The sequence below is a fragment of the Camelus bactrianus genome, chromosome 18 (assembly GCF_048773025.1).
Source record: "Camelus bactrianus isolate YW-2024 breed Bactrian camel chromosome 18, ASM4877302v1, whole genome shotgun sequence".
NCBI lineage: Eukaryota > Metazoa > Chordata > Mammalia > Artiodactyla > Camelidae > Camelus > Camelus bactrianus.
Window position 1 is genome coordinate 26,758,519 of NC_133556.1, and position 19,962 is coordinate 26,778,480.

At 59.3% G+C, this 19,962-nt stretch overlaps 5 protein-coding genes across 20 annotated transcripts; 3 read left to right on the forward strand and 2 right to left on the reverse strand.

The window, feature by feature from the left end:
- The first annotated feature begins 2,209 nt into the window (after nucleotides 1–2,209).
- Nucleotides 2,210–10,001, forward strand: BICDL2 (BICD family like cargo adaptor 2). Of its 11 annotated transcripts, none has more exons than XM_074346438.1 (11): nucleotides 2,210–2,344; nucleotides 3,677–3,972; nucleotides 5,903–6,001; nucleotides 6,267–6,482; nucleotides 6,617–6,733; nucleotides 6,840–6,986; nucleotides 7,967–8,191; nucleotides 8,279–8,428; nucleotides 8,877–9,004; nucleotides 9,218–9,383; nucleotides 9,511–10,001. In XM_074346438.1, the coding sequence occupies exons 2-11, from the start codon at nucleotides 3,691–3,693 to the stop codon at nucleotides 9,670–9,672; spliced, it is 1,692 nt and encodes a 563-aa protein (XP_074202539.1). In that variant the 5' UTR covers nucleotides 2,210–2,344; nucleotides 3,677–3,690; the 3' UTR covers nucleotides 9,673–10,001. The 11 variants fall into 11 exon arrangements, with proteins under 11 accessions (XP_074202539.1, XP_074202541.1, XP_074202542.1 ...); XM_074346440.1 differs by having other exon boundaries at nucleotides 6,270–6,482; XM_074346441.1 differs by having other exon boundaries at nucleotides 3,677–3,939.
- A 30-nt stretch (nucleotides 10,002–10,031) lies between these two features.
- On the reverse strand, nucleotides 10,032–12,847 carry THOC6 (THO complex subunit 6). Of its 3 annotated transcripts, XM_074346449.1 has the most exons (13): nucleotides 12,708–12,847; nucleotides 12,015–12,130; nucleotides 11,843–11,907; nucleotides 11,649–11,752; nucleotides 11,529–11,566; nucleotides 11,405–11,453; nucleotides 11,221–11,292; nucleotides 11,024–11,126; nucleotides 10,885–10,934; nucleotides 10,732–10,794; nucleotides 10,511–10,621; nucleotides 10,276–10,410; nucleotides 10,032–10,196 (listed from the first exon to the last, which is right to left on the reverse strand). In XM_074346449.1, the coding sequence occupies exons 1-13, from the start codon at nucleotides 12,744–12,746 to the stop codon at nucleotides 10,116–10,118; spliced, it is 1,026 nt and encodes a 341-aa protein (XP_074202550.1). In that variant the 5' UTR covers nucleotides 12,747–12,847; the 3' UTR covers nucleotides 10,032–10,115. The 3 variants fall into 3 exon arrangements, with proteins under 3 accessions (XP_074202550.1, XP_074202551.1, XP_074202552.1); XM_074346450.1 differs by lacking the exon at nucleotides 12,015–12,130; XM_074346451.1 differs by lacking the exon at nucleotides 12,708–12,847 and having other exon boundaries at nucleotides 11,843–11,930.
- A 278-nt stretch (nucleotides 12,848–13,125) lies between these two features.
- On the forward strand, nucleotides 13,126–14,546 carry HCFC1R1 (host cell factor C1 regulator 1). 2 transcript variants are annotated; one of them, XM_010949843.3, is made up of 4 exons: nucleotides 13,126–13,267; nucleotides 13,606–13,662; nucleotides 13,776–13,904; nucleotides 14,159–14,546. In XM_010949843.3, exons 1-4 carry the CDS (start codon nucleotides 13,173–13,175, stop codon nucleotides 14,292–14,294), a joined length of 417 nt encoding a protein of 138 aa, XP_010948145.2. In that variant the 5' UTR covers nucleotides 13,126–13,172; the 3' UTR covers nucleotides 14,295–14,546. The 2 variants fall into 2 exon arrangements, with proteins under 2 accessions (XP_010948145.2, XP_045368718.2); XM_045512762.2 differs by lacking the exon at nucleotides 13,606–13,662 and having other exon boundaries at nucleotides 13,129–13,267.
- Nucleotides 14,547–15,248: 702 nt separating this feature from the next.
- On the reverse strand, nucleotides 15,249–16,808 carry TNFRSF12A (TNF receptor superfamily member 12A). 2 transcript variants are annotated; one of them, XM_074346453.1, is made up of 4 exons: nucleotides 16,676–16,808; nucleotides 15,849–15,928; nucleotides 15,480–15,614; nucleotides 15,249–15,388 (listed from the first exon to the last, which is right to left on the reverse strand). In XM_074346453.1, the coding sequence occupies exons 1-4, from the start codon at nucleotides 16,750–16,752 to the stop codon at nucleotides 15,333–15,335; spliced, it is 348 nt and encodes a 115-aa protein (XP_074202554.1). In that variant the 5' UTR covers nucleotides 16,753–16,808; the 3' UTR covers nucleotides 15,249–15,332. The 2 variants fall into 2 exon arrangements, with proteins under 2 accessions (XP_074202554.1, XP_074202553.1); XM_074346452.1 differs by having other exon boundaries at nucleotides 15,849–15,953.
- Nucleotides 16,809–16,846: 38 nt separating this feature from the next.
- On the forward strand, nucleotides 16,847–19,731 carry CLDN6 (claudin 6). 2 transcript variants are annotated; one of them, XM_010949847.3, is made up of 4 exons: nucleotides 16,847–17,032; nucleotides 17,374–17,708; nucleotides 18,420–18,577; nucleotides 18,671–19,731. In XM_010949847.3, the coding sequence occupies exons 3-4, from the start codon at nucleotides 18,446–18,448 to the stop codon at nucleotides 19,109–19,111; spliced, it is 573 nt and encodes a 190-aa protein (XP_010948149.1). In that variant the 5' UTR covers nucleotides 16,847–17,032; nucleotides 17,374–17,708; nucleotides 18,420–18,445; the 3' UTR covers nucleotides 19,112–19,731. The 2 variants fall into 2 exon arrangements, with proteins under 2 accessions (XP_010948149.1, XP_010948147.1); XM_010949845.3 differs by having other exon boundaries at nucleotides 18,420–19,731.
- Nucleotides 19,732–19,962: the final 231 nt, after the last annotated feature.

Consider the following 19,962-nt stretch of genomic DNA (forward strand, 5'->3'; position numbering starts at 1 on the left):
ATCATAGACTGCCCAAGTCCTTGTGAGGCCTGTGGAGGCTTGCCCAGGGAGGAGATGCCAAGATTTGGAATTCTAGGGGCTCACCAGAGGGTTGGGAGGTGGGAGAGAGCATTCAGGGCTGAGCATGCGCTTGGAGGCTCCAGGAAGTTGACTTGCTTGGAGGCTGGCTGGAGAGAAGGAGAGAACTGAGTTATCATCCTCTCTCTTATCTGGACAGCATCCCTCAGGCTTCCCCGGGGCCACCTATCCATCTTCCTCTAGGATCAGCAGGGAGGCTGGGGGAGGGGAGCTGGGGGGCAGGGAAAGGGCTGGACTCCTGGGTCCAGAGGAGGCTGGAGACCAGATTCAAACGTTCAAAGAATGACTGGGGCTGGGAGCCAGGCAAACGAGGATGAGGGATCGGCCATAGAGCCACAGACAAATCACTCTATCTCCCTGAGCTGGTCACATGTCCGTGACTGGTATGCCCTCATAGGGTTGCTGTGAGGATGAAGTACATTGTAATATGTGTGGTGAGTCACTTCTTATGGTCCTGCTCAGGATCACTAGCACAGACTAAGTGTTGGCACTTCACCATTTAATTCTCACAACTGCATAAGCTGGAAACTTATCACCCCATTTTACAAATGGAGAAACTGAGGGCTGCAGAGGTCAGCTGGATGAAACAGGCACACATAGCCCATATGTGGCCAAACTGGAATTTGGACTGAAGCCATGGGATGCCAACATCTGTGAACCAAGCTCTTTGCTGTATTGTTTTATTGGTTCCTTTCTGTTTTATAGGTCTACACCTCCTCCTACCTCCTGGGTGGACTGTGGACCTCCTGGGAGTAGGGCCTTGACCACTTCATCTCCAGGTGAGCCCAGCCCCTGCCTGGCAGGAGGGGGGCTCAGGAAGGTGTGCTGGGTGTGGTACAGGAGGAGCCTGGGGTGATCCTGGCATTTGGAGGAAATCAGGTGGCAGCACCAGGGATGTCTCTAGTCCTTCAAAGTCCACCAGGCTGTTCCCACAGATGCTGTGGGAGAATACAGTGGCCTTGCCAGGCAACACACCCCTCAGACCCCTTTAAAATGAAATTGGTACTTCTGCTCTGTGCTGGCAGGAAACCTGGGCCTAGTCCAGGATCCAGGGGTCCCAGCCCCTGAACCACCCCTCCAAAGAATTCTTGCATCCATTTTCCCACAAGTCAGGAGTCCCAGCTCCCATTTTCCTTTTCTATTTCTAGGGCCCAGCCAGATAGGTCCTCAGTCCTCCAACACTCAGAAGTCCTGACCCCCGAAGCCACAGATGCAGGGGACCCAGCTGGTAAGTGGCTGGCAAAAACTGATTATGCACATCTCCGCCCATCCCCACATTCAAGGATGTCATGTCCATAGCTTGGAATTAGCATTGGTGGGAGTATTTACACCCCAGAAATTGGCAAAAGCAACAAATCAGGGCTTTCTTTGCCCCCAGAGAGCCTGTCGTTAAATAGTTACCAGCTCACCACAGCTCCCAGCCCTCCATTCATCCCTCCTCACCAGGCCAGGAGCCCCTTTCACAGGGACCCAGGGAGCTCTGGAAGTCTGAGGAGACTCCTGGCAAGCCACCAGGCCATGGCGGTGGCATCACCCACATGCCCGGGCTGCACTAGGCTGTTTAAACACCAGCATCCAGCCCTGGATCCTCCCAGTCTCCACACCAAGTGCTCTGCCCGTGACTCTGCACAGCCTGGGAACTGAGAGCATCAAGCTGGGAGTCAGCACACAGGCTAAGGTGTGGCTATGGGCAAGTCACTTTAGCTGTTCTCACCTGCAGCCCAGGAATCAGTATAAGAGCACACACCCTGAAGTCACATTTCTGACCCTCACATTCAAGTTCTGTCCATTTGACCCGAAGCAAGTTAGATCCCCCCGGGCCTCTGTTTCCTCACCTGGAAAATGGGGATGATAGTAGTTCTTGCTTCATTAAGATGTCTTGAAAGTAAACAAGTTATGCCTATAAAATAGCTTAGTTGGCAGAGTGCTTAATGTGTGTTAGATTTGTTATTGTTAATAATTTACTATCCCACAGGGCAGTTCTGAGGGAAAAGGAGCGGAAGTCTATGCTCAACGTGCGGTCCGCATACAGTGGGTGCTCAATTAATGGGCGCTGTTGTTTTCCAATGGCAGTAAAATGGGTCACTGGCTCTGACCTGGGTGGAGGCGACTTTCTTTAAGCCCCACCTGGCCATTCCGGCCACCAGGGGGCGCCCCAGCCCTGCCCGTGGCACCGCCCCCTCACCTGTGCGCCGTGCACCTGGCACCGCCTCCGGAAGAGGGGATCGGGACCGCGGGGACCTCGGAGGGAGCCGGGCGTCGTCGGGTGAGAGCCTAGGGACCGGGGCCCTTCGAGTTCAGGCCGGGGCGAGCTGGAGCGGGAGGATGGCGCGGGGCTGGAGCGGCTGGGCCTGGCTCTTGGGACCGGGAAATGGGGAACGCCGGCAGGAAGTAAGGAGGTAGCTGGGTTTCCGACGCCTAGGGTTGGGGGTCAAGGGGCTGGGGGCCCTGACGCCTGGGCACCATTTACTAATGGTAGCTCGGTGCGGGGAGAGGCAAGGAGAAGGGATGCTCTGAATCCCAGAGCTGGGTTGGGTCGCGGAGGCCACGTTAGGGAGACCCCCACCCCCACCCCCGTCCAGCCTGTGGGCAGCTGGGCTAGGACTACCGCTAACACCTGGGTCCTGCAGGTAGGCCTGGGGTTGGACACCTGGCAAGGGGAGGAGAGGAAGGGACAGGTGTGTGTGTTTGTGTGTTTAGGGGGTGGGGAACCTCAGAAGGGCTGGAGGGGGGAACATGGCAGGGAAGCCCCTGGCATCCCTGCCCTCCTGAGCCCAGAGCCCCTGAACTGCCAGGCCCTGGCAGCCCTAGGGGAGCGCCACCAGGCTCCCGTCCCCAGGGCCGGGAGGGGAGTAAACAGAAACCTGGAGTGGCAGGGCAGCAGTGCCGGCACAACCTGTTACCTCTCCCGCCCGTGGCCTGGGAACCTGGGGGGCTGGGGGCCTGGGCACCTGAGTTCCGAGGGGTGGGGACATAGGACATTAGGAGAACAAGAGCCAGGAGGACAGGGGGGCTGGCATGAGAGCATCTGGGTCTCCAGGAACTGGGAACCTGGGCCTGGGCTTCTGGAAGAAGAGGAAGGGGCTGGATTTCTGGGGGTTAAGGGCTCAGGACACCTAAGTTCCCACGGCCGTGGATACTGGGGAGAAGGGGCTGGACTTATCCCTGAGTCCTGAGTCTCAAGAACCTGGGTTCTGGGAAGAGTTTCCCAGCTGGTGAGGGACTGGGAGCCAGAGCAGCTGGGTTCTGGGAAGAGGGGGCAGGGGCAGTTGGTGGGGTGGCCTGGGGTTCTGGAGAACTGGGACAACGGTTTCCTGGGGCAGAAAATGTCTGCCAGGGGCAGAAGGCTGGGCAGCTCCCTTCCTGTTTCCTCCTGCCTCAGTTTACCTTGGAGACATTAACGGAGCTGGGTGGCCAAGACACAGATCATTAACCCTTCATGGCCCAGGGAGGCACTAGTGGCAGGACTGAGAGGGCCAGTGGGCAGGGGAAGAATTGCAGGAGAGCCACATCTTGGCCAGCGGGGGTGAACCCCGCTGGGCTGCTGAGTAGAGGGTACTGCAGCTACCTCTCCCCACAGACCTACCTGTCCCTACAGACGCTGCAGGCACCATGAGCTCCCCAGAAGGGCCAAGCTTCCCGTCGGGGTTGCTCTCTGGGGGCGCCTCCCCCAGCGGCGATGAGGGCTTCTACCCCTTTGTGCTCGAGCGGCGGGACTCGTTCCTAGGAGGGGGCGCAGGGCCTGAGGAGCCTGAGGACCTGGCCCTGCAGCTGCAGCAGAAGGAGAAAGACCTGCTGCTGGCCGCCGAGCTTGGCAAGATGCTTCTGGAGCGCAATGAGGAGCTGCAGCGGCAGCTGGAGGTGCTGAATGCCCAGCACTCTGAGCGTGAGGAAGTGAGCTGGCAGCAGAGGGCAGGCATGGGCAGATGGGGGACAGGTGGCAGGGACCAGGTGGGGGTGGGGAGGAAAGCTGGGCAGGGGGAGGCCCCTGAACAGCAGTTCAGGGCTGGGACCATTCCTCACACACACCCCTGGTCATATTGTCCACTGGTTAAGAATACGGGCACTGAGGACAAGTCAGGACCTGGGTTCAGATCCCCGCCTGGCTGTGTGGCTGTAGGAAAGCTGCTGGTCCTCTCGGAATCTTGGGTCTGGTTCCTCAGCAGTAACCCCAGCCAACATTTCCTGGGTGCCCCCTCCTTGCCTGGCTCAGTTCCTGGGTGCCCCCTCCCTGTCTGGCTCTGGGCTAGGCACTTTCCACCCATCACTTCAGTCAATTCTTACCCAATTCTGAGATACAAAAAGTTCTCTCTGCCCAGGCTGTCGTCAGCCACCCTCTCACCCTGGCGGTCACATCTGGTCCCCTAAATGCCCTGGACACCACTGACTCCTGTATCCACATCGTCAGCCCCATACCCTCTCCACCTGGCTAGACTGGGCATCTCAACATAAGTGGCACTGGATTCCATGACCCAATCACCTGCCGTCCCCATCTCAGCTTCCTACTGCAGGACCTGAGTCCCCGTGACCTCTCTCCTTCCACATCGACAAGCCCTGCTGGTTCTTCTGCAAAACTAGAGTTCGAGTCTCCCCACTTCTCATTGTCTCTCTAAGCAGGCTGTAGCCTCATCGTCTCTGCCACAGACACTGCAGCCGCCTCCTCACTGGCCCTCAGCTTCCACTCTTGCTCCCTGGAGCCCTTTCTCCACAGGGCAGCCAGAGGGATCTTCAAAAATTCGAAGTCAGATCATTTCAGTCCTTGCCCAGAATCTCCCAGTGGCTCGCCTCACATTTAGAATGAAACTGAAACTCTTCCCCACATCCCTAAACATCCCATGTCACCTCCCTGACCTCATCTCAGCCGCACAGCTCCTCCTCTGATGGGTCCTTTTTTCACTTCCTTTAGTAACCCAAGCTTGTTGCCTCAGGGCCTTTGCACGTGAAGTCCCTTGCTGTGGCCCTCTTCCTTCTTGCCCTGCAGGAGTCAATTTAGGCATTACTTCCTCCTGAAGGAGCCCTCACCCACTGCTCTTTATCACTTCTCAGAGTCTCTTTATAGCCCTTAATGTTCCCCCTCCAAAACTACCTGGTTCAAGAATGTGTCCATTTGCCTGTGACCCTCTGGACTCTAAGCTGCTTGAGACACAACTTGGTGGTCTCGCTTACTGCTGACAGCCAGACTCCAAAACAGGGGGGCTCAGGAAACATGGGATGGATGGGTGGATGGATGGGACTTGGAGATATTAGGAGACTTTCCTGACCACAAAGCAGCAGCAGAGCTGGGCACTGGCCAGGATAATCAGACCCCGAACCTGTGGGCTTAATCCTAGAGTTATATTGCCCCCACAGTATTCAGTTAGGGGCTTGGCTGCCTGGGTTAGAATCCCAGCTCCACTAACTCACTGTGTGTCCTTGGGCAAGACATGTGACCTCTCTGAGGCCAGTTTTCTCATCTGTAAAATGAGGACGTTAAGGATTCTAACTCAAAGTGAGTAAATAAAACAATACAGCTAATGCGCTAGCCCAGGACCCTGCAGGAGCACCTGCTAATACTTGGAACAGCTGTGGTTAGCATCATCTTCCTGTTTTGTGAGTCCATAGAGTAGGGGGCAGAGGCTGGCCCCCTGGCTTGCCCGCCTCCCCAAGCTGGGCATCTGGGTGTGCCAGGAGCGTCCCCCTGCTGGTTAGACAGGTTTTGGGGAGGGCAGGCAGAGGCGTGGGGCCAGGGTGGGGCTGAGCATGGTTAATTAGAGGGAGCTGGCCGGTGGGAGCTGGGGAAGAGGGCTTGAGCAGAGGCTGAAGCTTCAGAGCCCCTGGAACACAGGTGCGTGGGGCCATGGGCCGAGGCTTAAATTCTGCCAGACTCAGGCGTCAGAAGCGGCGCCTGCGGCCTCGGGTCCAGAAGCCCAGGCGGCAACCAGAGGTGAGTGGGCATCCAAGGGGCCCCACCCCACTCTGGCCCAGGGTCAGACCCTCCTGGCAACTTCTCTCTACCGCTCCCCCCCTTCTCCTACTGCCTGAGCCTGAGTCTTGCTCTCTCTGCCCACTTCCTCCCCAGCACTCTCCTGTCTCATGCCTGCCCCAGACCCCTCTCTTTGGGTCTCTGTCTCTCCATCTCAGTCTCTCTGTGTCTGCTCCAGCCTCACCTCTCCTCTTCTGTCTCTGACCATCTGTCTCGGCCCCCACAGCAGCTGCAGCAGGAGAACCATGAGCTCCGCCGGGGCCTGGCAGCACGGGGAGCTGAGTGGGAGGCCAGGGCTGTGGAGCTGGAAGGGGACGTGGAGGCCCTTCGGGCCCAGCTCGGGGAGCAGCGTTCAGAGCAGCAGGACAGCGGGCGTGAGCGGGTGCGGGCCCTCAGTGAACTCAGCGAACAGAACCTCCGGCTCAGTCAGCAGCTGGCCCAGGTGGGATAGCCCTGACCCCAGGTCCCTGGGCAAGGAGAGGGCAGATGCCTGGGTCCTGGTTGGGGTGGGTGCGCTGGGCTTGGTGTTCAGACTGGGGCCAGCTGAGGGCTCCACTGCCTCCCCCCACCCCCAAGGCCTCCCAGGCTGAGCAGGAGCTTCAGAGGGAACTGGATGGCCTACGGGGGCAGTGCCAAGCTCAGGTCCTGGCTGGGGCAGAGCTGAGGACACGGCTGGAGAGTCTGCAGGGGGAGGTGAGTGCTGGCTGGGGCTGGGGATCTATTGAGCCAGAAGGGCTGGATAGGGGGCTATCTGGGGCTAGCCTAGCACTTCCAATCCAGCTCTGAGGCCTCTTCCCAGAATCAGATGCTGCAGAGCCGTCGACAGGACTTGGAGGCCCAGATTCGAGGCCTGCGTGAGGAGGTTGAGAAGGGCCAGGGCAGGCTACAGGCAACCCACGAGGAGCTGCTGCTGCTACGACGTGAGAGGCGGGAGCACAGTCTGGAGGTGACTAGTGGGGTTGGGGTGGGCGGGTGCATCACCAGGGTCTTGGCCACTGCGTCTGGGCTTCCTGGGAGATGAGGCCACAACTGTGTCATTGGGAGCCCTAGCAGCTGGGCCACAAGCGAAGTGGGAGCTATGGAAGGATATTGAGCAGGGGTAGTACACTCTTAGTATCAGAGCCTGGTAGGGGGAGGGTGTAGTTCAAGTGGTAGAGTGCATGCTTAGCATACACAAGGTCCTGGGTTCAATCCCCAGTACCCCCTCCAAAGCTAAATATGCAAACATAATTACCTCCCCCCACAAAAAAATTAAAAATAAGAAAAAGAATCAGAGCCTGGCCATGGGGCAGAAGCCAGAGCTCAAGTCAGAGATGATGGGGTCTTGGACCAGGTCTGGGCTGTGAAGAGAGAGAAAAGGATATGAGAAGAGGCAGCATGTTCTGATGTCTGAGAGCTCAGGAGTTTGCACTTTGCAGTCAAATTACCTGGGTTCTTATCCCAGTGTCCCTTCTTACTATTGTGGGACTCAGTTTCCTCATCCGTGAGACGGGATGATAATGGTACAGGGCTATGATGAGGGTGTGAAACACTCAGCACATCGCCGGCTTAGAAGGAAGGATCAGTTAATACTGAATGACAGCATTAAAGAAAGGAAGGCAGACCTGTCGGGGGCGGGGGGGCTTTTCAAGGTGAACTGATGGGGTGGGACAGGAGGGAGGGTGATGCGAGACTTTAAAGCCCGGGCACCCGTCGGCACCCTGCTTTATAGGTGAGTAAACTGGTATTTACCAAGAACTGTGCAGCCCAAGGCTACCCAGAGATCCAGGAGTGGGAGCCAACTTTGGTGCCGGGTTTCACGGACTCGCGGGGCTGCCAGACTCTCTGAGGCGCGCTGGCGCCCTCTGTGGGTCGGCTGTGGGATGCCGGCGCCGGGAGCGCACGGCTGACCGTCCTTGTTTCTGTCGGTGTGCGGGTCGGTCGCAGCTGGAACGTGCGCGCTCCGAGGCGGAGGAAGCACTGAGCGCGCTGCGGAGGCTGCAGCGACGCGTCTCGGAGCTGGAGGAGTCGCGCCTCCAAGAGGCCGACATCTCGGGAGCCTCGCTGCAGCTGGAGCTTGCCCATAGCCTCGACAGTGTCCATGACCAAGACCAGAACACGGACAGACGTGGAGACACTCTCATGAGCTCTCGGCCCACCAGCCCCGCACAGGTACCATCCAGGAGGGCTGCAGACTCCGCCCCTCCTCCTTTTCCCACGAGGTTCGACACTTCACTGACTGATTCCTTTGGTGAACAGACCACTCTGTCCCTGGAGACCCAAAAGGCATCCAGCCATCAGCCTTCGTCCCAGGAGGAGAGGTTGGAGCTTCCCAGGAAGCGAGCATCCCTGAGCCCGGGGGAGATGTTGGAAGAGGAGGAGGCAGAAGCGGTCCGGTTGCAGGATGAGGTGGGGGGGAACATAGGACTGGATGCAGAGCCCTTCTCAATGTCAGTTTCTCTTTCCCATCTACACCTCCAAGCCTTTGCCCACTATCTCCCCCTACCTGGATAGCCCTTCATCCCAACAAACCTGCAAATCATGTTTCTAGAGCCAGTCTGTAAGTCATCTCCTCCAGGAAGACTTCCTGGGCTACACTCCCCACTTAGTCGCACCTCCAGTGCTTCTCCATCCTTTCTGTAGGCTTATACAACCCAACTAGCCCTAACCCAACCCATCCGGCCACAGTCTAGGGGCTCAGAAGATTCATCTTCAGCACAGGACCACAGCTGTCGGGGTTGTTTGTGGAGACGGGGATGGGCGGGGAGGAGGAGGGCAGAAGATTGGGACGGTGAGATGGAACCCGGGCTAGGACGCCAGGGCCTACTCGCTTCTCTGCACCCTCCCCTGCCCGCAGATCACGCTGCAGCGGGCAGAGCTACAGGCCCTGCGGGAGGAACTGCAAAGGCAGAAGGAACTGAGGGCTCAGGACCCTGCGGAGGCCTTAAGTGATGCTCTCTCCGACCGGGACGAGGCCGTGAACAAGTGAGCTTCTGCCACCATCCACCACCGCCCCAGGGGGACTACCGGCCCCCAGGACACTCTGGCCTTTCTAGACCTCCAATACGCCACGCATGATATGGGATATAATTATCCTCACTCGGACCAGGAGCCCTCTGACCTCCCTGGTTTCTGTATCAGCGGCCCCACTTCCGTCTGGGTTCAGGGTTCTACCCCTCTCCCCCTTCTCCCCTAAAGGCTCGCTGACGCCCCAGCGCCCTTGGACCCGTTTTCTGCCGACAGGGCCCTGGAATTGTCCCTGGAGCTCAGCCGCGTTTCTCTGGAGCGGGACTCCCTCTCCCGAGAATTGCTTCGCACCATCGGCCAGAAGGTGGCGCTAACGCAAGAACTGGAGGCCTGGCAGGTGAGAGGCAGGGCCGACGGGGGCCGACGGGGGCCGACGGGGGCCGACGGGGGCCGACGGGGCGGAACAGGCAGGGGCGGGGCCAGATGCTGACCCGCCCCTCTGGCTCGGCTGACCCGCCCCACAGGACGACATGCAAGTGGTCATCGGACAGCAGCTGCGCTCCCAACGCCTGAAAGAGTTGAGTGCGGCCGGTTCCACCCCACGCCGCGCCCCGCCGCGCTTCTCACTGCGCTTGGGACCTGGGCCCTCCGGCGGCTTCCTCAGCAACTTCTTCCGAAGGACCTGAGGGCCGGGTGGAGGGGGCCCCCTTTGCCCTCTTTGGCTCACTTTCCACTTCCGGCCAATGGAGCGACGGCCCCGATCGTCTGCCAAAGGGGGCTAATGCCCTCCCCGCCCTGAAAGGCTTAGCAGGGGCTCACTGGGAGCAAGTGCCAGCTTTGGGGTTCAGAGACCCCAGGTGGGTGGCAGAGGCAGGGGTGGCAGAGCTGTTTTTCGAATCTATATAGGACTACTTTTTCTAGGCACTAGGCCCCCTGGCCCTGGCAAGCACCAGAACCGGGTGGGGGTGGGTATTTATGTATCAAAATCAGAGTAATATATACATCATTACACCGACTTGGCTTCCATTCTTGGTAAGAACGTGCATGAAAGAAAAGCCTGAAATTTTATTTGTATAAAAAAAGAAAACACACTCCGAACCCGACATGGAGATGGGAGTGTCACTGGAGGTCAGAAGGACAGGGAGAAAGCTCGGTAGCCCAGATTGGTGAAGACATCCACCCTGCAGCTGTTGCCTGCGGCTGTCAGGACCTAGAGGCAAGAGGGGAGTGACTGACCTGCCCACACACCCTGGCCTCTCAGTATCCCCACTGCCCCTGGCAGGACCCACCTTGCACTCAGGGGCTGCTGGTTGCTGGTTTAGGCTGAGGCTTAGCAGCCCTGGGGAGGAGCCAGGCACCTGGGCCTTGAGCTCCCCACTTAGCTGCCACTGGTTGACACAGCGACCCTGGCCAGCTGATAGAATCTGTGGAGGAGAGGGAGGGGGCCCAGGGTTCAGGGCTGGAGGGGGAGAGGGGCGGGGCAGGGAGGGGCAGGGCAGGCAGAGTTGAGAGACAGGGCCTCACCAGGTCCTGGTAGAAGGTGACGTGCTTCTGTGGTGCCCGCATTGGGAAGACGGTGGTGGGTGTGGAGGATCGGAGGTGCCAGAGGGTGAGTGCCGGGCCACCTCCACAGACCTGTGCAGAAAGGTGGAGGTGGGGTCCCCAGCTACCATGAGCCACAGGCCCTCAGCTGGACAGGGCCCAGCACTGCCACAATGCCCCATCCTGCATTCTGCCCAGCTCACCATCCAGTCTGAGTCAGTTGCCAAACATCCGATCCAGCGCCCATTGTGGGGCCTCGAGCACTCCTGGAAGGGAGGAGAAGAAAGGGGAAGGTGAAGACACAAGGGATGTCCAGGAAGGAAGAAGGGAGGGCAGGGTGTGAGGTATGCCCTCACCTCGTGCTTGTAGACCTCAATTGTCTGGACCTCCTTGGCTGTGCGGAGGTCTGCAGGGGAAGAACCATGAGAGGCTGGCACCCTACTTGCCCCAGCCTCCCTCACCACCACCTTTCCCTCCAATCAGACACTCCCTTACCCCAAAGCCGCACAGCCCCATCCTCACCACCTGACAGCACCTCGGGGCTCCGCTCCCGCAGTGCCAGGCAGTGGATGTAGTCAGTGTGGCCCCGGAGAGCCCGCTGTAGGGAAAGGGCAGTGTCAGGACAAGATCCAGGAAGAATGCCACTGCCCCTGGCCCCAACCTTGACCCCTCCATATCCACAGCCCTCTCACCATGAAGGTCCCCGTCTCAAGGTCCATCGAATGCAGCTGACAGTCTCCCCCAGCCAGGATGAGGGAATTCTCCTGCGGAGGAAGGCAGGGAGGGATCAGAAGTCAATGGACAGGGAGAGGGAAAGGATTAACATTTGGGCCAAGAAGAGGGCAGGGTAGAGCCCTAATTATAAAGGGCTCAAACCTTGGGGACGAGAAGCAAAGCATTGATCTCAGGTACTTCCAGGCTGGTCCTGGGGGAAGGAAAATAGAGTCAGCTCTAGAGGCGGTACCTTCACCCCCACGTGCCCTCTGCCCACATGGCTCACCTGTATGGGGGCTGACGACGCCACAGCTCCTTACAGCCCTTCATGGAGGGAAACACTAGGTGACCTCAAAGGCTCTCTCTAGATCTGGGCACCTCACCCTTCTCCCAGCTCCACACTTACCTTCTTGAGGATCTCCGCCCAAAGCCAGGCCTTCACTTCCCCATCCCCAGCACTGAGAAGATGTCGATCAGTGGAGACCATGCTGTAGACAGGCCCATCATGGGCTAAATGGAAGTGCAGAACCTGAGTGACCCTGTCCAGCTCCTCTTGTCCACCCTGGGGTTCCCTAAGCCAGACTCAATGGCTGCACCCACCTTGGAAGGTCACCATGGGCTTCTTACTTTCCTCTTTGGCCTCGGAGCTCAAAGCAGCAGACAAGCTGAAAGAAGAGGAGAGAGGGGCCTGAGAGTCAAAAGCGGGGGCCATCAGCCCCAGGAGGGCCAAGTGCCAGAGCTAATGGATGGTGGGGAGCAGGGGCAAGGGTACCTAAAGATGGCTATCTGCCCGTAATTGTTGCCAGCTGCCAGGAACTTCCCACAAGGTGAGACACTCTGGGAGAAAATGGTCATGTGCAGCCGCTGCAGAGCCTGAAATACTTCCATCTGTGGAGAGAGACTGGATGAAGGCTATTTGGGGCCTCCGATCCACAGACTCCTTCCTTCCTGCTTCTCCTGCCTCCAGTTCAGCCCAGACTTCTCAGTCCTCCTTTAAGACAGCCTACCAACGGGCACCTGACCAGACAGTCCCAGGGTGGACTCCAAGAAGGAGGTGAGGAAAGGGAGAGTTAAGGCTTGATGTCTAGTGGAACTTTGAGCAATCACTTAGCCTCTCCATCAGGTGTCCCTAATTGTCATATGGAGCTCACAGGAGATTTTGTGAAGACTGAATGAGCTACTGTATGCACAGAGCTTCGCACAGGGCTGCCTCCGAGAAACCGCTTAAAAAGTGGCCCTATTACTTCCAATGCAGAAAAACGTACTGACTTCTAATCTCTATCCTCTGACTTTCATCTTAGGCCCCTGAGCTATTTCTGGGTTACTCTCCCTCCCCCGGGTCAGAAGCCAGTCCTACAAACAACACACTCAAAACAGGCCTCAGAGCACGACTCCTTGCCCGCCTGTTCCCAGCCGGGCATGAACTACAAACCCCAGAAGCCACCGCGCACCACGCCCCCCTCACCTGACCCAGAGGCACGGCGTGCGGCACAGCTCGCTCCATCTCCAGAACTAAAACTCCCAGAGTGCTCCGCGCGCCAGGCAGCCTCACGAGTCCGGAAGTGCCGAAGAGCGTCTCCCCTTAGCGGCGCCCCACCTCCTAACACTGCTGGCCGGCCAGGCGTGAAGGCGGCCGCCGCGTAACCCGAGCCCCAGGAATGGAGGTGGACCGCCAAGAAGAACCCAACACCAAGTGGCGCCCACCGCAGCCCTACTACCGGACGCCCACCCCCACCCCACTGAACACACCCGCCTCCCAGCCGCGTGCCGACCGTCCGTCTTCTGCGCCTGCGCGGAAGCTGGCCTCTGCGCGGGCCTAAAACCACGCCCCACGCGTTGGGTCACGCCCTCAGAGGCTCCGCCCCTGTCTCCCGGCTCCCGCCCCTGTCTCCCGGCTCCCACCCCTCCGCTCGCAGGACCCCGAACCTAAATGATCCTGCAGCAACCCCTGGAACGAGGACCCCAGGGTCGGGCCCAGCGCCACCCGCGGGCCGCCTCGGGGGTGCCCCGAGGCCTGGACGCGAGGTGTGTGTAGGGTTCCTGGGTGGGCCCGGCCCAGGGGTCCAGAACCCCAGGAGCCTTGGCTGGGGCCTCAGGGCTGGTCCACAGGCTGACACGCGGTGGGGTGAATCGGCAGGGCTTAGGCATGAGCTGAGACAGGGTTGGAGACTAAGGGCTGAGATGTCCGAGGCCGACTTTTGGGTGGTCTGGGGGTGAGGGTGAAGGAGGTGACTTAGGCGTCAGCTGAGACAGGGACTGGACGGGATGGGGGCTCCTGGCTGACGCTGCAGGCTTAGGCGGGCAGATAGATCCTGGGTAGGGGCCAAGAGGGTGGGGTGCTCCTGGCTCTCTTTTCTTCCCAGCTCCCCTCTCCGAGGAGCTGTGCCCATGAGCACCAAGCGGCGCCTGGAGGAGGAGCAGTGAGTTTGGGGGCAGGGAGGGACTCCCAGCAAGACCTCTGTCAACCCAGGTCCTCATCAGACTACCTCTCCTCTGAATATCCCAGCCTTCCTGCCTCTCTGTCTCTCCCCAGGGAGCCCCTGCGCAAGCAGTTCCTGTCTGAGGAGAACATGGCCACCCACTTCTCTCGACTCAGCCTGCACAATGACCATCCTTACTGCAGCACCCCCATGGCTTTCCGCCCAGCTCTGCCCCCACTCAGGTAGGCACCATCCACAAGCCACTGGCTGGGCCTTCTGGAGGATTATACCGTCTTCAGAGCCAAACTCCAGGCTCTGCCTCATCCTGCTATTTTTAGTTTCTAGTCAACCTCCGTTATTCCCCATCTTGACTCCTTGGAAGGTGCCAGTAGCCCAAGAGCCCCTGGGGACCTGAACCAGGTCGGGGGTGGGGGGTGGCGGTGGCTCTGCCAGGCCAGCCTCAGCCCTGTGCCCTGACTGTCATTTCCTCTTCCAGAAGCCCTTGCTCAGAGCTGCTTCTCTGGCGCTACCCTGGGAACCTGATCCCTGAGACGCTCCGGCTGCTGAGGCTGGGGGACACCCCCACCCCCAACTACCCTGCAAGCCCAGCTGGAGACATAATGGAGCTCTGAGGGCTGCGGGGGGGGGGGGGCGTGACCTTGCCCACCTTCCTTCTTCCCCACAACAGGGGAGACCAGCACTTCCACGAAGGGACCAGCGGCCCTGCTTTTCTTCCAGACCAGGCCTCTGGGCACCAGAACCTTCCCCCAACAGAGGAGGACACTGAGCCCCACGGAGCCCTGGGGTGGGAGGGGCAGGAACATGGGAAGGGAGGCCTTCCCCATCGGAACTGAATAAAGATTGCAGAGCAAATGAAAGCTTCAGTCTGGAACCCAGGGCCTTTGGGAAAGGGAGGGAAGGGCTTGGGTACTGGATGCTGGGGTTTCTCCTCAACATCCCTGGAAAAACGGTCAGGACCCCGCCAGGTTCTGGCAGGCTGGGCTCAGGCATTGAGAATGTGTGAGTCAGAGCCTCACCCCCACCCCCGCGGCTGACTCACTCCTCCCTCCAGCTCTTGGAAGTCAAGCTGGGGATCGTGCCACTCTCCAAACCATTTAAAGTTAAAGATTCTTTTATTAATAAATCCCCCCAAAAAACTTTCTCCCCACAATAAATATCTCCCCTCCTTTGGGGGTTGGAGGAGCAGTGTCTTAAGGACCAGCCCCACTAGAGGGCCAGCCCCCTAGTGTTAGGAACAGGTCCCTAACCCCCCCCCCCAGGCTGAGACCCCCGTGCTGGAATTTCAGTACATCTGGGTGGGTGGGGCCTGGTGTTGTGTCTGTCCCTCAGGTCAGCCTGGCCCCCAGGCCATAGTGGGAGTAGGGGACCCTTGTGCAAATGCTGCAGTTCCTTAGTGTCAGCTGTCTGGCGTGAGTCAGGGTCTCCTTTTCTATTCTGGAGCCAGAGACAGGGCAGTCAGACACCTTGGAAGTCTCCTCTGAAGCCTGGGCCCAGGCCTCAGAGAGGTGATTCACCCGTCACCCAATCCCTCCACCCCTGTGGTTGGAGTGGCCTGGTTCTGGCTGTGTCTGGAAAGCAGGGGCTGGCTCCAGAATGAATGAATGGATGATGAGTGGGCGCGGCCTCCTCTTGGCAGGGGGTGCTCACTGTCACTGGATCAGCGCCACGCCAGGACAGCCCTCCCCGCCTGTCTCCTCGATGGGGGCTGCAAGATAAAAAAGAGGGGCGTCAAGAGTGGGGAACACGTTGAGGAATGATGGTGGGGGGGGGCGGTGGGTGAGCCAGGGCACACTTACTGGTAAACTTCTCTCTCCTGCGGCACCGTCTCCAGACCAAGAAGCCAGAAAGCAGCGCCAGCACCAGCGCCAGGCTCAGGGCACCCCCCAAGATGGGCCACAGCAGCCTGAAAGAGGCCGGAGGGGCCGCAGCGCCTGGGAGCAGGACTGAAAGTCAGACCTCGCCCCTTTCCGGACCAGCTCCGCCCCCTAGATCTGAACCTCAAGCCTTTTCTCCACCGTGGCCGCTACCCAGGTCAGAACCCCTTCCTCACTCCAGCGTCCCCTTGATTCATTCCCCAGATGTGAAGCTCCTTGGTCCCCTCTCAACCGCAGCAACTCTCTCCCGCCGCCTGGGGTCTGCTCGCCTCTAACCCCGCCCCTACTCACAGCCCAGGCAGAAGTCGCTGTTCGGTCGCGTGGGGCACGACGCGCAGTCCATGCACTTGTCTAGGTCCGCGCTCCAGGAGCTGCCGCGAGAGCAGGGGGTGGTTCCTGGGGAGGGGGCCGTGGGTCAGAGGCTGGGGGCGGGGCTCGGCTATTTTGGGGGCTGAGGTCAGGGTCGGCCGGCTCGAATAACGTGAGTCACCGGCGCCCTTCCCTCCGCATTCCTCACAGGTGACCGCACGGCCCGACCAGGACACGGCGGCGCGGGTGAGAGGGGGCCGTAGTGCGGGGGGGGGTCAGGTCCCCATACCCCCCCGCCGCCGGCGGGTGACTCATTCCTGGGCACCGGGCCCGACCCTAGTCCCTCCCCCCGCATAGCTGGGCACTGAAGTCACCGGATGAAAGGGGGCACCCCGCATGGTATAGGGGGCACAGGCCTCCGTGCCTCTCAACACCCCCCCCCACTGTTCAGTCACTGGGGCTGGGCAGACCCGGTATTGATCAGCCTGGGGGCGTGCCGCCTTACCCAACGGGACATCCCTCCCTCAAACTTTCTTTCTCTCTCCACTTCTGAATCCAGACTCTCAGGACAGAAGCCCTCCCATCCCCACCAAGTTTGACAGGCAGGAAACTGAGGCTCGGAGCGAGATGGGACCTCTCCTGACCAGGAAGTGCGGTGTCCGGAGAGACCACCTGACCCCGGATCTCCATGTCAGCCAATTTCCCCCCATTCTGGCCCCTCCTCTAGGCCCCCAATGCCGGCTCCCCAACGCCGGACCAGGGATTCCCCTAGCCCCCACGCCCTCCCGCCCAGCCCCGGCCGGGCATACCTGGCACTCTTTCCCCGGCCGCGGCGCCCAGCAGCACCAGCCCGAGACCCAGCACGAAGAGCCGCAGCAGCGGGCATAGCGAGCCAGGAACCATGGCGCTCCTCGGGCGGCCGCTGCCGTCTGGGCTCGCCACCCGCGGACCAGGACAGACAGCAGCGGCCCCGCCCCCGCCCCCGCCTTCCGGGGCGGATCCCTCGCCTCTGCCCGCCCCGCGATCCACCCCTGGACGCCCCCGCCCTCCTGGCAGACTAAGTTCAGTCATTCACTCAACAAAAGCCGTCTCCGTGCGTGAGGGGCCAGAACGCCAAGGGGATAATACAGATCCAGCCCTATATTCTCCGTGCTGAAGCCCAGGAGGTGTGTGTTGGGCTATGGCGGGGAGTCTGACACAACCCATCACAGACATAACTGCAGCTTTCTTTCTTTTTAATTCTTCTGGGGGCGGGGGGAGGAAGGGGAGTAATTAGGTTTACCTACTTATTTATTTTTAATGGCTGTACTGGATTTGAACTCAGGACCCCATGCATGCTAAATACGCAATCTACCATTGAGCTATACTTGCCCCGCTAACTGCAGCTTTCTTAAGGCCTGAGGGTATGATAATAACAATAAAACAAAAATAATACTGTGCCCTTTTAATTTCCACCTTAGGACATAGTTACATAGTAAAATGTGGGCTTGTTGTCTCCATTTTGCAGAGTAAAATTAGGCTTTGAAAGATTAGGTGGGTTTCAGAGTCGAGACCCGAGCTCTTTTCCGCTCCTCGCCCTACACCTTGACCCACTGCCGGCCAGACTTCGGGCAGGTAATGCCCCCCGGACCCGGTCCAGACGCCGGAGCAGCGGCTCCGTCCTCGAGCGCCCGCTACTGGCGGGGTTGGGATTCGCACGTCCGCTGCTATCTGGACTGGGGTCTCTGCCCCTCCTGGAGGCGTTGATCCGGTGACGTCACTGCCTCTTTAAGACCCCCCCCAGCTCCGCCCCCATCCTCACACTCGGCCAGCTACTTCGAATCTTTGTGGACTCCTTCACAGGTAAGCCTGGCGGAAGGGTGCATGTTGTGGAGGAGGACGTAGATGCCTCGCAGAGAGAGTTACAGGGGGCATGGCGGCTTTGGGTTGGGGTGCATGTGAAGAACCTGGATATATCTGATGGCAGCCACCCGGGACGGCGAGTCCCTGGTTGGGGGCTGCACCTAAACCTCGGCCCTGATGGGATCCTTCGGCAGAAAGGTTAAACGCCCCTCCCCCCTTCCCGGGGACAAAGGCACCGAAACCTGGGCGCCCCTCCCCCACCTGCGCTGCTCTCCGGGGCGGGGCTCCCCTCCCCTTCACCAGTCGGGAGAGGACCCTGCTGCTAGCGCCGCCATTGGACCCTTCCAGGGCGTATGGCTTCCAGGCTTGAGGGCTGAGGACACCTTCCTTTGGGCCGGCTCAGAAGGGAAATAGAGATGGAGAGCGGGAGGGGACTGGGCTGCTTACTTTTGCACTCATATAAGCCAATGCCTGTCACATAACTAGGGGGAGAAAAATGCTGAAGCATTAAACGTTCATTTTCCCTGTGAGAAAATGAGGCTTAGGGAGCATGCCTTGCCCACATTACAGGACATGGTATCCTGACTCCTAGGGTTCATACGTTTGGTATCCTGTGTGTTGGCCATGGCATGTGGCATGGGGGTTAGCACTCACTGGGAACGAGGGGACAGGGCCAGCTGGTTTTAACATTACTCTGCTTCCATCCCCCAGTGCAGTTCCTCAACCTCCACCTCACCATGGCCCTTGCTGGTCTGCAAATCCTGGGGATCGTCCTGTCACTGCTTGGCTGGGTGAATGCCCTGGTGTCCTGTGCCCTGCCCCTGTGGAAAGTGACTGCCTTCATCGGCAACAGCATCGTGGTAGCCCAGGTGGTGTGGGAGGGGCCGTGGATGTCCTGCGTGGTGCAGAGCACAGGCCAGATGCAGTGCAAGGTGTTTGACTCGCTACTGGCGCTGCCCCAGGACCTGCAGGCTGCCCGAGCCCTCAGCGTCATCACTCTCCTTGTGGCCCTGCTCGGCTTCCTGATCTACCTTGCCGGAGCCAAGTGCACCACCTGCGTGATGGACAAGGACTCTAAGGCCCGACTGGTGCTCACCTCAGGGATCATCTTTGTCATCTCTGGGATCCTGACCCTGATACCCGTGTGCTGGACGGCCAACACCATCATTCGAGACTTCTACAACCCCCTGGTGGCTGAGGCCCAAAAGTGGGAGCTGGGAGCCTCCCTCTATGTGGGCTGGGCTGCCTCTGGCCTTTTGTTGCTGGGTGGGGGGCTACTGTGCTGCACCTGCCCCTCCTGGGGGTCCCGGAGCTCCAGACATTATATGGCCCGATACTCAGCATCAGCCCCACATACCACCTCCCGGGGTCCCTCTGAGTACCCCACTAAGAATTACGTCTAATTTGGGTAGAGGAGTATGGGCTCCATTGACAGTGGAGCCTAACCTCTGAGATGGAACCCTGGAGGTGGTGATCCATGACAGCTTTGGGGTTGTTTTTGCTTTTTATTTTGGGAGAAGGCAGGGGTCGTTAATCCATTTGGTAACCCATCTGGGCTCTACTACTGGTGTTCCTCACCTTTGAGTGATGGAGCCAAAAAGGTGATGCTTCAAAGTTTCTGGCTTTCTCCACCCTGGACATCCCCATCTCAGACCAACCATTGACCTGTGGGCCCAGTGTGAAGGCTGCTTGCTCTCCAGATGCTTTCATCCTGTCCCCAAGAGTTCCCACTGTTTTGGGGGGCAGGGCCTCCCTAGGCTTGCAGGGACAAGCCTTCCCGTGATGGTGAGGCCTCTGGAACCCCCAGGGGCTCTTGAGCCTCACGTAGCCTCTAGAAGAGCAGGCAACAAGTTACCAAAGAACCAACCACCCACCTCCAAGTCTTCTGATCTCTGGCTCTTCCATCCTGAGTTGTTATGTCCCTGCTGTGTGACCCCTGACCCTTTTATCTCCAGCCCCTGTACACTTCTGCCATGCCCTGCCCACACTCACCAGTTTCCACTGAATAAAGCATGTTTTGTTACTTGCCTTTGGTGTTGCTGGTGGGGGGTGGGGGCTGCCAAGGGCCAGCCTGGCAGGAGGAGGTGGGTACAAATAGCTCATCTCCTGTGTTGCCCTGTGCCTTGCATGGCCTGAGTGAGGTTTCCCACTGGGCAGGACATGAAGCAGGCCTTGGCCAGACAGCCCCAGGGGAGGCCACCTGGTCTTCCCAGCCCAACCACAGATCAAAGGAGCTGATTTACAAATACTCTAT

Coding starts and splice junctions, on each gene's coding strand:
- THOC6 (XM_074346449.1), bottom strand. CDS start 12,746: ATGGAGCGAGCTGTGCCGCACGCCGTGCCTCTGGGTCAG. Junction 12,131..12,707: donor ACGCCGTGCCTCTGGGTCAG/GTGAGGGGGGCG, acceptor CTCTCTCCACAG/ATGGAAGTATTTCAGGCTCT. Junction 11,293..11,404: donor CTTTGCTTCTCGTCCCCAAG/GTTTGAGCCCTT, acceptor CTTCCTCCGCAG/GAGAATTCCCTCATCCTGGC.
- BICDL2 (XM_074346438.1), top strand. CDS start 3,691: ATGAGCTCCCCAGAAGGGCCAAGCTTCCCGTCGGGGTTGCTCTCTGGG. Junction 6,734..6,839: donor TGGAGAGTCTGCAGGGGGAG/GTGAGTGCTGGC, acceptor GCCTCTTCCCAG/AATCAGATGCTGCAGAGCCG. Junction 8,429..8,876: donor CGGTCCGGTTGCAGGATGAG/GTGGGGGGGAAC, acceptor CCCTGCCCGCAG/ATCACGCTGCAGCGGGCAGA.
- HCFC1R1 (XM_010949843.3), top strand. CDS start 13,173: ATGATCCTGCAGCAACCCCTGGAACGAGGACCCCAGGGTCGGGCCCAG. Junction 13,268..13,605: donor CCCCGAGGCCTGGACGCGAG/GTGTGTGTAGGG, acceptor TTTTCTTCCCAG/CTCCCCTCTCCGAGGAGCTG. Junction 13,905..14,158: donor CCAGCTCTGCCCCCACTCAG/GTAGGCACCATC, acceptor TTCCTCTTCCAG/AAGCCCTTGCTCAGAGCTGC.
- CLDN6 (XM_010949845.3), top strand. CDS start 18,446: ATGGCCCTTGCTGGTCTGCAAATCCTGGGGATCGTCCTGTCACTGCTT.
- TNFRSF12A (XM_074346452.1), bottom strand. CDS start 16,769: ATGGTTCCTGGCTCGCTATGCCCGCTGCTGCGGCTCTTCGTGCTGGGT. Junction 15,954..16,675: donor GGCCGGGGAAAGAGTGCCAG/GTATGCCCGGCC, acceptor CCCCCTCCCCAG/GAACCACCCCCTGCTCTCGC. Junction 15,389..15,479: donor CAGGAGAGAGAAGTTTACCA/GTAAGTGTGCCC, acceptor TTTATCTTGCAG/CCCCCATCGAGGAGACAGGC.